At 36.3% G+C, this 15630-nt stretch overlaps 1 protein-coding gene across 1 annotated transcript in view; it reads right to left on the bottom strand.

Annotated features, from left to right (window-relative positions):
- Positions 1–604: 604 nt before the first annotated feature.
- MAOB (monoamine oxidase B) overlaps positions 605–15630 on the bottom strand; it is a 130262-nt gene continuing 115236 nt past the window's right edge. The window contains exons 9-15 of the mRNA XM_077146643.1: positions 10620–10716; positions 9507–9560; positions 7568–7625; positions 5114–5211; positions 3267–3378; positions 2624–2686; positions 605–1593 (exon numbers count right to left, since the gene is read on the bottom strand). Coding sequence (XP_077002758.1) covers positions 1441–1593; positions 2624–2686; positions 3267–3378; positions 5114–5211; positions 7568–7625; positions 9507–9560; positions 10620–10716 — 635 coding nt within the window. The 3' untranslated portion in view covers positions 605–1440. The remainder of the gene's footprint in view (positions 1594–2623; positions 2687–3266; positions 3379–5113; positions 5212–7567; positions 7626–9506; positions 9561–10619; positions 10717–15630) is intronic.

Here is a 15630-nt window from a genome sequence, read left to right as displayed (position 1 = left end):
AATAAAACTCTATTTTTATTAATCCTGGGGGGTTTTAAAACTTTTACTTACACTAAGAATATTAAGCTTCATTTTCTGAAGGAGAGTGTGAGAATTATCATTTATGGATTTAAAATACTTGTTGAATAAAAACTGATCTTTGTAGTCAAGAGGTATGAGGACTTTGAAATGAGAATCTCATTTAAAAAGTAGTTCAAATAGGATTTAATGAACTGTGAAAGTATAATTTTAGATTAATGAGTGTACCTAGTTAAAAGCTTTGCATTGATAAGAAATATGAAAGGTCAACTGATATAATTATTGTAATAGTTTAAGCATCTTGCTTACGTCAATTATTTTTATAGCTTTCAGGTGATAAAGGCAAGGAACTGTGTCTTTTAGCATCCTTACCATATCATTAGAAATCATTCACCAAAGGCTCACACACAAGTGTTCCACGATGAATTACATAATCACAATGCATATATCATTTGGGCTTCAACGAAGTTTTGACTAAATGCGTTCATGCCACATTTATGTGCCTAATTCTGAATCTTGATTTGATCTGTCACAACCTAGAAAGTCATTACCCCCTACCCCCCAAAAAAGACAGTAAGCATCTGGTCAATCAACTTTATTTTTAATCAGCCAATGTGTACTGACCTTTGTATCTAGACATAATAGAGAATACAAAAGCAAGAAAGACAAGATTTCTACCCTCAAAAAAAAAAAAAAAAATCAGCTGGAGACACACCGTACAAGAGAGTGAGACTTAAGGAAATATACTGAGTAACATGAGTAGTACAAAACAATTTAGTACAGAGTAGACCCACAGAGGAGCACACCGTCAGTGACTAGGGCAGAGTGGAGTTGAGTGGTTGGGATACGCATCCTGGGAGGTGGGAAAAATGGTGAACTCATGTTATAATCCCCAAAGTACCAGTGGCTTATTATGGAACTTGGGAAATTAAGTCCCACCTCTCTCAACTTCAGCATGCTCAAATCTAAAATGGAAGGCATGGATTAGATTGTCTGTATGTTCTTCCAGCTATAATAATTCAGGATTCTAAGGATAAATGCAAAGAACTTGGGACAATGAGGATGCTTATTACAGGCAAGAAGAAGCAGCAAAAAGCCACACTAGTCATTTGTGAAGGGCAAGATTTGTTGTGGGACAATAAGGACCTTAGGCAAGCCTGTTTAAATACTGCAAAGATTCCAGGGCAGTAACCTTAGAAACAGGTGAGACATAGTTGGTGCTAAATAAGCTAAAGAATAATAACCAGGGTCCAAAATGGAGAAAGTGATCATGTGTTTCCTGTGGTGAAGAGTCTGACTTATCTTCATGCTCCCCACATCATTTCCATTCTTTATGTTTCTATAGAACTTTATTACAATCCCGTCCCCAAACTCACAAACCAAAGGGTATACGAAGAGTGTATGGTTACAGACACCCTCTCTTCAGAAGCGCACAAGTAGACCTCTTTTGTGGGCCAAGAAGCCAAGAGCAGTTGCTGAAAAGATAGTGGTCATTCCAATCAGTCTCAGCAGGCCAGGAACAGAGGGTAAATGTCTCTCCAGGAAGGTCATGGTAATGGGCCGTGCAGGAACATCCTGGGTTCAGAAAACATTCGGTGTTATTACAAAGCTTAAATCCAATTTTGCTCCAGAAAGTCTGTATTTCCTGTAGTTCTCCAAACATGTCCCATCTTGACACCCTTTAGGCCATCCAACATAACTTTCCCTCTGCTTGTAACACTCACTTCCTATTTCTCACTGGTATCTTTACTTGACTGGACTCATCTTTCAAATCTAAGTTTAAACCTTGCTTCCTCAGGGAGCCTTTCCTAAGACCCCAGACCGGGATAGCTCCCTTTTTTCCCATTCTCTCACTGCGTGCCTTCTTCATTGTATTTGCACTTTTGGGATATCACCTGAATTTGCCATCACATGCTAAGCTCTGTGAAAACTCTGCTCTACCCTTGCCACAATAGCTAGTACTTAGTAGATCCTCAATAAATATTTGTTGTGTGAATGAATCTATGGTCCACACAACCCACAATCCCATATCTGACAGAAGCACTAAGAAAATTACTTTGGAGGGGTGGGCTACTCTCTTCGACTTCACACTTAATACGATAAAGAGCTAATTTTGAAATTTCTGACCCTTATACTCTACAAGGAAAACTTCCAGGAGTTTTATTACAAAAACGATAGGTATACTGAAAATCATTTTTAATCTAAATATACTCCACTTAACTCCATCCCTCTACCCTCTTGAGACAAATAATGTTGACACATGCTCCTTTCATTTCTTATCCTCTGTTGAGAGTCATCAGGTCAGAGAGCTATTCAACAGGCATTTATTCAGTTCTTAATATGTGTAGAGCTCTCTGAGAGATGTCTCCTCCCACCAAAAAAAATAAAATAAAATAATTGTTCTTAATAATCTACAATGGATACTTTAGCACTGAATGTATCAAAAGTCTTCAAAACCTCCACTTCTTCACTAACCCCTGGTACCTCTTTCAGCATTCATGGGTTAAATCACTTAGGGAAAGGTATGTGAATGTATGCAAATGTTATTTTTCCAAATTTTTTTAGATGAAATAGACTTACATTAATTAAATAAAATGTAACATACCACAGATTCTGGTTCTGACTGCCAAATTTCATCCTCTGGAATCTTCCCCATGGCATGCAGGATCTGAAATGAAAGAGTATCTTGGCATATAGCAAAAATGGCATTATCTTTTTCCTAATCTGCTCTTTAAATAAAGGACTAACTGAATGTCTCTGGGGATAAACATCAAAAACATCAGGGTAAAAACTGGAGCAGTTCATTCAACCATTACAGGGCTCCAAAAGGTCTTCATTATGGTATAAGAGGTTTCAACCTCTTATTAGGCTCACTGTAAATTAAGACAGTTTCCAACATGCCTTATTAGGGATGAGATCAGTGGAATTATCAGGAAGTTTATACATGAATCTTGAATCCTAATAGATACATGTTTGACTTTATAATATGAAAACTAGGCTATTTCTCAAGTAGAGTCATGTGCACCTTTTGGCCAAGGGGCTCTTTTTACCTTGAGTGACAAGTTAGATATTTCATTATTACTTTTGAGTTAAACTATTCACTTTAGCTGGGTCTACTGTTAAAATGGTGGTCATAGTTTACATGGCGGTTACTGGGGAGTTGACCCCCAGGATCTCAGACATCTTGAACCTGCTCATCAGGCCCATGAACTGTCCCTTTCCCCACAGTCTGTGACCTCTGGCCTTACCTCTCGAGCTGCTCTCTCCCCAGCTTCTACAGCACCCTCCATGTAGCCACTCCAGTGTGTGGCAGTCTCAGTGCCTGCAAAGTAAATCCTGCCCACTGGTTGGCGCAGGACCCTTGAAACAAAAGCAAAGAAATATAAGTGGTCAGTCTCAGAAAGCCAGAGAAAAACCTTTCCCACAAATAACAAGGCTGGTTGGTTTCCTCAGATTCTAAACATCAAGGAACATGGTGGGAATTTTGGAATAATATTCACAAAGCTCTTCCAGCTTTTGCACAGACCTTGCCATGGACAAAAATAGAAAGCCCATTCCTGCACTAAGAGTTTACAGTAAAAGGGATTGACACTGATGAGACTAAAATATATATTTGCTTCACATTTGTGCTGGTTTGAATCTGCGGTGGACCCCGGAAAAGCCTGTGCTGGTTTGAATCTGTGGTGGACCCCAGAAAAGCCATATCCTTTAGTCCTCATTCAATATTGTTGGCTGGGAGCATTTTGATTGTTCCCATGGAGATGTGACCCACCAAATTGTGGGTGGTAACTTTTAATCAGATAGCTTCCATGGAGTTATGACTCCACCCATTAGTCCTTTAAAAGAGGAAACATTTTGGAGAGAGTCCCTTCTTAGAGCCACAAGGCTGAGAGAACCACAGAGTCCACCAGCCAGCGACTTTTGGAGATGAAAAAGGAGAACACCCCCGTGGGAGTTTCATGAAGCAGGAAGCCAGGAGAGAAAGCAAGCTGATGCCGCCATTTTTGCCATGTGCCCTTCCAGCTGAAATGCTGCTTTTCACGGCACGTTAGTTTTTTTTTTTCAAACCAAAGGAATTAACTCAAAATTGGAAACCTCTGGGAGGTTTGGCCAAACCCTAGAACTAATTATTATTATTATTATTATTATTATTATTATTATTATTATTATTATTATTATTATTATTTTGGGTTGTGTGGGCCAGGAATTGAACCCAGGTCTCCCACATGGCAGTGAGCATTCTACCACTGAACTATGCTTGGCATTAAATTATTGTTTGGTTTAGTAATTCCTTAATGGTCATAATCACTGCTCTGTCATTAATTCATTATGTATTATCTTCAAACACAATTCACTAAACATCAGTAACTCAACTCATAGCACAAGACTATGAATATGAAGGGCCACTGAACTGCGTACTAAAGTAAAGCAGTTACTGCTTACTAAACTGCTTAGTAAGTAAATGCTTTCTTACTAAATGGGTGAAAGGTAATATTAGTAATGTGAATTATATCTCAATAAGAATGTTAAAAGACAATCATCTCATTAACATTCTGATTATTGTCTGTTGTATACCATCTTGTACTTTCTCATACACTTGCTAAGGAAATCAAGGTTCAGAGGGGAGAAGTGACCCATCCAGGATGACAAAGTTCATTATTGGTAGGGTCAGAATTGGAACCCCAGTCTCTTTACTTTTCTTTTAGAACACATTTGGTTTCTATAATGCCATACCCAACTGGCACTTTTAGAGTACTAGTTGAGAAAATTTTACTGCATTCTAAACTCAGTATGATGACACTTTTTCTGACAATAAAAGTGAACCCTCTGACTATCTACATTCACATCCTTCTTTGGTTATATTGGTTATATTGATTGGGATTGTTCCTTCAGAGGAATTAAGAATAAAAGGCACCACCATGAAGCAGAATTATAATTACTTAATTCACAAGAATCATGGCATTCAAAGGAAATTGTGTCATTTTATTTTGTTTGTATTTACAATAAACAGTGGAGAAGAGTTACGTGAACCTATTCAGAGTTTAAAATCAAGTTCAGGGCATTCCTGTTACAGCTTAGCACACTTATACTCTACCTTCCGTATTGAGTCATGATCCCAGGGGGAAAGTAGGTCGTGTAGCAGCCTCCTGAGTACTGCTCCTCACACCAGTTCTTCTCTTCATAATGCACCGGCTGCAGGGCAGAGTGGCAAAAGTTTGAAGGAGACTCAAATGAAGCTATCTAGACTAAAAATAATCAAACACAGTCCAACAGGCTTCTTATTGAATAACCAAATTATTTCTGAATCAGAGCCCCTTTTCCATTTTCCTGGTGCTTTTAAAGTTATGTCTTTAGACAGGTAAATATTCTTAGTAAGAAACTTCTAGGAAATTCTTGACTTTTGAAGATTTTCTTACTTGGTTCATTCATATCCTAGGTACCTTTCATAAACTGTAGTTGTCTATTTCCATTCTTAAATTAGCTTTACCTATTAAGAAATTTTTAGTGCCTGATAGTTTCAAGACAAGTTTTAAGGATTTATGCTTACCAGATGTAGAATCAGGAAAAGATAGAAAAGCATGTCTGTCAAGGAAAAAAGGATTACCAGATTCATGTTTTTCATGGACATGAGCTTTGTTAAGGGAAGCACAGACAGACAAATTTGTTTTTGTACAATGCAGGCACTTCTGTTGGTAGTGGTACTTGGACATAACTACTGGCCTGAAAAATGTATTTTTGCCATGAATAGGCAAACATCAGTTAAGATTTTGTGACCTCTTTATTAAAATAACTAAAAATCAATTTTTATCATTACACATTAGTTTGAAAAGATAAAGCCAATATAACAAATTTTAAGAGAAAATTGTTTGTTTAAAAATAGGGTTTGAAAAAATGTTCTGTTTAAAAAAATTGCAATCATGTATCTGAACTTGGATAGTCATTTGCAAAGTATGATGCCTTGCATGTGGGATATAAATGGTTCCAGGCTTCTTGTAGTAATTATAGGTATCACGTGCTAGGCATCTGAGGGTTACAACCATCTTGTGAGCATCCTTCTCTAGCTGTTTTCAGCCCAGCAGAAGAAAGGCTTGACTTTATCCTTTACCTTTATCTTTCCTTGTTCCCAGGAACTGTTTCCTTCTATGTACTAGAGATAAATGCAAGAGTAAAACAAGTGCCTGTCTCTATTCCAAGAAAAAACAATGACAGGAATAGCTCATTTTTATCATCAATAATTAATCATCCATATTCTTCTTAGATAAAGGAACTTTCTCAAATTAGGAATGATGAACGTTTTTGGAAATCTGAGATAACTGCTTTCCTCTCTACTTGAGATTCCAAACAACGTTACGGGTTATGGGAGGAACCTCAATGATAAGCTGCCTTAGCTTGAGAGGGCTCAAAACTAAACGTTAAAAAAGCTTGTTTCTCACTTCAAAGTTGAGAAAGAAAAGTGCTAAATTAATAAAACTAATCCATGTGGCTGCTCAACTAGATCCTGGTGTGGATATTTGGGTTTAAGAAGTTTAACGTGTTAAACATTTTTAGCTCCCTTATTCAATTTTTCTCACACTTTACTCATTTGTACATTGTCTTCAAATGCTTCATGGAAAGCTAGACTTAATAACCATTTTCAAAAGGTGATAAAATCCATGTCAAAACATTAAAATCCAAGGAATCTGGTGAATGCAAGAATAACACTAATTCATTTCTTTAATATTGATGAGGGAGGTGGTTTTTGCTATTGTTTATGAGTTCATTTTGCTATTGTTTATGAGTTCACTGGGTCCTGTGGGTGTCACCAAATGCCCCTAGAAAGAAGTCCTGGCTTGCCTGCCTACCATTACCTTCCCTAATACTTCTTTCCATCTTATCTTTAACCATCTCAGGGCACTACTTGTTTCATATGATTGCAGTCCTCAGACTATTTCCAAAGGTGTCGAAGAAATTCAGCTGACAGAGCTCACCCTCAGCCAATCAGAATGTCTTACTTCTACCCTAACTTTCAAGGGTAAAACAAGGTAAAAAGGAGATGTACAGGAGAACAGCTGGTCATCCTATTTTTATCTGCGAGACAGTGGGGGTTAGGAACAGCTTACATGTTAGTTTATTTATGTGGAAGAGACTCTCGCCTTTTTTACCACACCAACAGAGTAAAGGAAAGCTCTTCTCATCCCTGCCCTGGCTGCTAGGACCTAGGCTCTCATTGCAGGTAACAAAGACTACCTCCTTTTATTTCCTGACAGAACTGAGAGCACAGTGGCCAATCCCCTGCTCCAAGAAGACCCCTGAATTCGAGAACAATTATAGCAGCATCTAAGATACAACAGTGTTGCAAGTTCCCTGACAAACCACCAACACACCTAGGGCCCATACTCTCTGGGACAACTTATACTTATAAATTGACCAGTCCTGTGCAGATCCCTCCACAAATATATTAAGGGAAAACTTGAGCTCTAGGGCCTGACATGCACAGATCTATTCCTGCCAGACCCTGGACAGCAAAGCAAGATGTCTCCCTTAGTAAAGTGTAGGGAATCAGCCTCACTTGCAGAGCTTCTTGGGATCCCAGAGCTTTTGCATAGAGCTCACAAAGTTTCTTCAGCCTATTGAAAAGAAAAAAAAAGTAAAAGAGGTGCCTAGCCCTTTATATAAAAAGACTCTGTGAGCCCTGATTTCCACTTGACATTTCATTTTAATTTTTTTTTAAACCAGGCATTTTGTTCTTTTTTGAATGTATTAAACCTATAATGTCACAAATTTTACCTATGAAAATATATTGCATAAAAATAAAGAAGTTATACCAAACAGATAAAAAAAAAAACCCATAAAAGTAATGGTAAATTGGGTGATTTTTTTTTAATAATCTTAGAAAGAGAAAGCCCTTCCTAAACATTATAGACCATTTAGAAGTCATGATGAAAAATTTGATAAACTTGCTACATGAAAAGGTAAAGTTTTGCTAAAGTATAAAATGAATAGGCCACAAACATGATCAAAAGACAAACTGGAAAAAGGTTTGCAACATATATAACATTCAAATAAGTTTCTTAATATATAAAGACTTTTCAGAAATCAAATTTTAAAATGACAAAACCATGCCTTTCATTTATTTTCATCCACCAAGAAATATATTTTGCAGATTAGTCTCTCTAGAAAATAAATCAAACTGCCATACTGAGAGGAAACACAGACCTCAAGACGCACTGTGAGATGCAGCTTCTTAATGAAATGGCAGCCCAGTAAGAGAGTAGAGGCGGCCTCTGATGAGGAAACTCTTCTTGAAAGGAAGTGGGGCACTGCAGCCAGTACAGAATTTTCCTACCCATCTGCTAACAATGTAAATGAGCTCATCTAAGAGCCTGAATGAATTAAAGACACCTCCAAAGTGATTCTTTTTCTCCTCAGATGTAACCTACTGGCTATACTTCTTCCTCCTGAAACCTCTATGTAATGAAGAGAGAGAGACAATGACTATGCTCTGATATCCTCATATCAGATACGGAGGCATGGGACTGCAAATGACTTATCCAGGTGATGTACTCCTGACCTGTTAGGGTAGTAATGGCTATCCTAACACTCCATTGCTCTAAGTAGGGAGCTGTGACATTCATAGTGGTAAATGGTGGTTACATCATAAGTGGTGCCTGACCTCGATCCAAATGATCTGTTATCTCTGGAGTAAATTGTGCAGATATGAGTCGAAGGTAACCACTATTCATTCATTAATTTCACAAAAAATTTTGATCACCTACTATGCTCCAGGTACTGCTCCAGGTGCTGGAGATCCAGCAGTGAATGAACGGGAGAAAACCTCCCACCCTCAAGGATCTTATATTTTACTGGGAATATTTGTAGGTGAGTGGCCTAGTCTGACCTCCATAGCCCTGGTTTAGCATAGAGGTGGCAGTGGTCATGGAGCAGTTCACTAAATGAGGGAGAAGGAATGAGTGATGCAATTAAGGAGGTTTTTAGTAGGTAAATCCATTATCACTGATGGTGTAGGAATAAATTATTTGCAGTCGTAAATACTAATGGCCAGAAAAAGTGGCCACCTCCAGAAAAATTGGCTCTTCTCTACCTATAATTAGTAATTATTATGCATCATTCATGTGGTATGCACTGCAGACTACTCTACAATGCAGTCATTTGTGTACCTGGTTATACCCTCCCCAAGTGTACTTTCAGCCCCTGAGTTATACACATTTTTAAATTTTTCCCTGGCTTGTAACATGGTGCCTCATGCACAGTAAACTTAATAAATATTAATTTTAATATTTGGTTCGTAAGTTATCAGCACTATGACTTTATACAACAAGACTCTAATAATTAAGATAACAGACTCAAAATTGGCAATACACATATTATTAGGCAGTCTGTAAATTCAAACGTTAAAGAAAAATGAAAGGCAAGCAGGAAGGAAGGGAGGGAGGGAGGGAGGGAAAGAGGAAGGAATAAAATGAAAGGAAAAGAAATTCTTTACCTACCTTTCTTCTTTGGTAAGACGTGCCAGTTTTCTGGCCTTGTGGGCAAGGATAAATCTAAAACATACAAACAAGAAAAAAGAAGGGAAATTATTGTTCCATCCTGACCTCATCTTTCTGGCTATACATGTGCCTAGTGTACAAGGTTAAAAGCCTGAAGAAACGAATTATGCACTAGCTTCTTTATGTTCAAAGTTTCACCATTTACATGTTTTTCAAATTCCTGAAGGGCACCTTCTAGCCTCAGGGATTCAAGGGACTGAAAAAGATGGCTGGCCAAAATTCCTGCCTAATGTTATGACTGACTTCCCCACCCCCACCGCCCTGCATGGCTGGTGGCCCATAGGAATGAGCCTTGGGCTTCCAATACCCTATTTAAAGCAGTTTCTGAGCCCTTCTCATTTTCTCCCAGCTCTTGCTCTTCAGTTCTGCCTCTACTATGGTGTCTTCCTAGCACCCAGACTTCTGGAATCTGCCTCTCATAACATATGCCCTCAGTTATGCCTTAACTTAATGACTGGTTTTGATCTCCCTGTTCTGATCCATGACTTTCCCTGAGATAGACCCATGCATATCCTATAGCTCAACTTAATTTTGGCTGCTCCAGTTAACCACCTCTCTGGGCCAAGTTCTGGACCCAAGATATCTCCCATCAGTTTTGGTCTTCCCTTCCAAGATGACGACTGGGGTGGCTTTGGCTCCTCTCCAGAGGAACTTGGAAAATCTTAGTCGCCCACAAAACATAAATACCATTGATTCCCGTACAGTCTCCTGAAGAAGTTCTCTTAGCAAAACACCCTAATTCAGGTCTTTATATAATGCTTTCACAAAATATAGTTCAACTAAATATATCTATCTCCAGAACTAAATAGGAAGCAGAAAATTAACATAGTAAATATAAAACTTTTATTGTTATTCTGCTTCTACTCTGAATATTTATTCATTAAAAGACATTATTTTTAGAAAGAAATAAGAATTTTTCTACTTCTGGATTTGGAGAATGGTGTCATTGGGTGAAAAACATCATTTGGCAAAGTTTGGGGGCACATGTATCAATAGTATGGGATTGCTTTATCAACACAAAATACCATCCACACCGTCATAACTGTGCCTTACCCCATTATGGCAGCACAGTTGCCATCAGGTTTGGTATCATCCAATGTGTATGCAATTGGAGCTTCCTCTCCTTCAATAACCATGGTTCCACAGTAATCTTGTAGAACAGCAAAATGGAAAAAAGTTATTTATCATCCCATCAATTTAACCACAGAACTTACAATGAAACACACATTTTTCAATTTGAAAAGTCCCAAAGCAAAATCTTGGATATTACACTCTTTATCTATGAAGTAAACCAAACTGATGTCAAAAGAATAACTAAGCAGTTAATTATTTGGGGAAAAAATCAAACCTTATGCTTCTTTTCACAGATAATAAAACAATGCAATTCTATGAATTAATTCAGGCCCTGTTTAATATTAGAAACCTTGTATTCCTTGCTGTTAATACTTGTTTTTTACTATTTCCTCTCTCATAAGAAATCAGAATAAAACCAAAGATGTGTAAAGGAAATAACAGTCCATTACTGTAAAATAGAAAGGACTGAACTTTAATATTTTGTGAGAAGCCACCTTTTTTTTCTATTTTTAACTGTTATTTGATTATTTGGAGACAGGGAAGAGAGGACATGGATAGCTAAAATTCAGAGTCCCAAACCCTCATTTCAATCATGACCTCCAAACAACCTCTACCCACTCCCCCAGCCCCACCCTGTAACAACTTGGGGCACAATTTCATTTCATTCTGGAAGAAAAGTGCTTCTCTCATTCTCCTCCTCAGTAAAATAGATGTGATTTAATTTAGGGTTCACTGTTTGTGTTATGCAGTTCCATGGATTTTTAATTTTTTTATTCTACTAACATATATACAACCTAAAATTTCCCCTTTTAACCACATAGAAATCTACAATTCAGTGCTATTTATTTATGTTCATAATGTTGGGCTACAATCACCACCATCTATTACCAAAACTTCCACATAGTCCCACATAGAAACTCTGTTCATTATAAGCCTTAATTACTCTGTATTCCTTATCCCCATACTGTCCCCTGGTAACATATTCTAGATTCTCACTCTATGAGTTTGCTTATATTAATTATCTCATATCAGCGAGATCATACAAGGTTTGTCCTTTAGTGTCTGGCTTATTTCATTCAGCATGATGGCTTCAAGGTTTATCCATGTTGTTGCATGTATCAGAGTTTCATTCCTTTTTAGAGCTGAATAATATTCCATTGTGTGTGATAACATATTTTGCTTATCCGTTCATCAGTTGATGAATGGAACTTTTGGTAATTATAAATAATGCTGCTATGCACTTTGGTGTGCAAATATTTGTTTGAGTTGCTATTTTCAATTCTTCTGGGTATAAACCTAGAAGTAGGATTATTGGGTCATATGGTTGTTCTATATTTAAGAATCTTATATTTAAGTATTTGAGGCACTGCCAAACTGTCTTCCATAGCAGCTACACTATTTTGCATTCTACCAGCAATGAATGAGTATTCCTATTTCACTAGATCTTCTCCCACAATTGCAATTTTCCATATTTTTATTAGTAGCCAATCTAGTGGTTGTGAAATGTTATCTCATTGTCATTTTAACTTGCATTTTCCTAATGCTAATGATATTGAGAATCTCTTCATGTGCTTATTGGTCATTTGTATATATTCTTTGGAGAAATGTCTATTCAAATTTTTGCCCATTTTTTATTATTTGTCTTTTAGCTGTTGAGTTGAAGGATTTCTTTATACATTCTGGGTATTAAACCCATATTGGATAAGTGATTTCCAAACATTTTCTCCTATTCTGTAGGTTGTTGTTTAACTTTCATGATAAATTTCCTTGATGCATAGAAGATTTTAGTTTTAAAGAGGTATTGCTAGTCTATTTCTTATTTTGTTGCTTGTGCTTTGGGGGTAAAATTTAAGAAAATATTGGCTAATATGGGTCCTGAAAATGTTTCCATATATTTTCTTCTATGAGTTTTATAGTTCTGGCTTTTCTATTTAGCTCTTTGTTACATTTTGAGTTGATTTCTTATATGGTGTGAGGTAGGGGCACACCTTCATTCTTTTGCAAAAGGAAATCTACTTCTTTTCAGCACCGTTTGTTGAAGAGAGTATTCTTTCCAATTGAGTAGTCTTTGTCCCCTTGTCAAAATTCATTTGGCCATAAATATGAGGACTGATTTCTGAACTCTCAATTCAATTCCACTGGTCTATATGTGAGTTCTTGTGCCAGAACCATGCTGTTTTGATTACTGTAGCCGTGTAGTAAGTTTTAAGATTGGGAAGTGTGACTCCTCCAACTTCCTTTTTCTTTATCAAGATGACTTGATAAGGCGTTTTACTTACTGAAAAGATGGTTATTGAAATTCTGATTGGGATGATGTTAAATCTGTAAATTCTGGGGGGTAAAATTAACATCTTAGCAATATTTAATCTTCCAATCTGTGAACATGGAATGTACTTCCATTTATTTAAGTTTTTTAAAATTTCTTTTAGTAATGTTTTGTAATTTTCTGCATATAAGTCCTTTATATCCTTGGTTAGATTTATTTGTAGAAATTTGATTATTTTAGTTGCTATTGTAAACAGAATTTTTTTTCTTTATTTCTTCTTCTGATTGTTCATTACTTGGGTATAGTAACACTACTGATTTTTGGGTGTTGATCTTGCACCCTGCCACTCTGATGAATTCATTTATTAACTCTAGAAGCTTTGTTGTGGATTTTTCAGGATTTTCTGTAGATATGATCATGTCATCTGCAAATAGGGAAAGTTTTACTTTTTCCTTTGCAATGTGTATGTCTTTTATTTCTTCTTCATGTCTAAATGCTCATCTAGAACTTCCAGTATGATGTTGAATGACATTGGTGATGGGGCATCATTGTCATGGTCCTGATCTTAGGGGAAAGCTTTTAGTGTTTCACCAATAAATATGATATTAGCTGTGGGTTGTTCATATTTTCCCTTTATCATGCTGAAGAAGTTTCCTTATATTCCTACTTTTCTAAGTGTTTTCATCAAGAAGGGGTGCTGGACTTTATCAAATGCCTTTTCAGTGTCAGTTGAGATCATTGTGTGGTGTTTCTACCTAGTTTTGGTAATGTGTTACATTACATTGATTTTCTTATGTTGAACTACCCTTGCATACCTGGGATAAATCATTCTTAACCATGGTGTATAATTCTTTTAATGTGCTATTGCATTCAGTTTGCTCATATTTTGTTGAGGATTTTTGCATCACTATTCACAAGAAATATTGGTCTGTTGTTTTTTTTCCTGTGGTGTCTTTATCTCCTTTGTTATGAGGGTTATGTTGGCCTCATAGAATGAATTAGAGATTGTTTCCTCCTCTTCAATTTTTTCAAAGACTTTGAGCAGAATTAGAATTAAGTCTTCTTGGAATGTTTGGTAGAATTCCCCTGTGAAGCCTTCTCATTCTGGGTTTTTCTTTATTGGAAGGTTTTTGGTGACTGATTCAACCTCTTTACTAGTTATCCATTTATTGAGATCTTCTATTTCTTCTAGGGTCAGTGTAGGTAGTTTGTGTTTTTCTAGGAATTTATCCATTTCATCTAGGTTATCTAATTTGTTGGCATACTGTTATTCATAGTATCCTCATATTCCTTTTTCATTTCAGTGGGGTCAGTGGTAATATTCCCCCTTTTAATTTCTTATTTTAGTTGTGACCTCTCTCTTTTTCTTCATCAGTCTAACTAAAATTCTGTACATTTTTTTTTATCTTTTCAAAGAACCAGCTTTCGTGTTTGTTGATTCACTCTATTGCTTTTGTTCTTTATTTCATTTACTTCCACTCTAATCTTTTTTTCCCTTTCTTCTGCTCACTTTGTGTTTAGTTTATTCTTCTTTTTCTAGTTCTTCCAGTTTTGAGACTAGGTCTCTGATTTTACATTTTTCTTCTTTTTAAATGTAAGCATTTAGAGTATAAAATTCGCTCTCAGCACTGTCTTGGCTGCATCACATAGGTTTTGGTGTGTTTTAATTTTCATTCACCTGAAAATAATTCAAGATTTCTCTTGTGGTTTCTTCTTTAACCCGTTGCTTTCTTAAGAATACATCACTTAATATCTACATATTTATGAATTTTCCATTTATTCTTCTGTTATTGATCTCTAGCTTTATTTCATTGTGGCCAGAAAAGATATAGTGTATGATTTCAATATTTTTTTAATTAATTGAAACTCGTTTTGTGACCAAACATATTGTCTATTCTGAAGAATGATCCATGTGCACTCAAAAGGAATGTGTAGGGCAGTGTGACGGTAGCTTGGCAGGCAGAATTCTCGCCTGCCATGCCATAGACGTGAGTTCAATTCCCAGTGCCTGACCATGCAAAAAAAAAAAAAGAAAAGGAATGTGTAGCCTCATGTTGTTGGGTGAGTTGTTCTATATATGTCTGCTAGGACTCGTTGGTTAACAGTATTATTAATGTCTTTTTTTTTATTGCTTTACTGTCTAAATATTCTATCCATTATTGAATGTAGTGGATTATAATCTCCTAAACTTAGTGTAGAACCATCTATTTTTCCCTTCCATTCTGTCAGTATTTGTTTCATATATTTTTGGTCTGTTGCTGGTGCATATATATTTATAACTGGTACATCATTGTCTGTCACAACATTTTTTGACTTAAAGTCTACTTTATCTGATATTAGCTGCCTTTTGGTTACTACTTGTAGGGTGCATTTTTTTTCAGTCCTTTTACTTTCAACCTACTTATATCTTTGAATTTAAGGTGAGTCTCCTGTAAATAGCATATTTGTGTTAGGCTTTTTTAATCCATTATGCCAATCTCAGCCTGTGACTGAAAGTTTAATTCATTTACATTAAAGTCATGCTAATAATGCAGGACTTTTTTCTACCACTTTGTTATTTAGTGTTTGTAAGTATTACACTTTTTTGATCCTCAATTCTTCAGTTAATGCCTACGTTCAAATTTAATTGACTTTTTGCGCTGTTATATATTTTCTTCTCATTTATATATGGATATTTTTTCATATATTTCCCTTGTAGTTATGATGTGGTTAAAATTTAACATC

This window comes from Tamandua tetradactyla, chromosome X, assembly GCF_023851605.1.
Source record: "Tamandua tetradactyla isolate mTamTet1 chromosome X, mTamTet1.pri, whole genome shotgun sequence".
In the NCBI taxonomy this organism is placed as follows: domain Eukaryota; kingdom Metazoa; phylum Chordata; class Mammalia; order Pilosa; family Myrmecophagidae; genus Tamandua; species Tamandua tetradactyla.
Note: the sequence above shows the minus strand (reverse complement) of the source record. Positions and strands in the feature narration are given on the sequence as shown.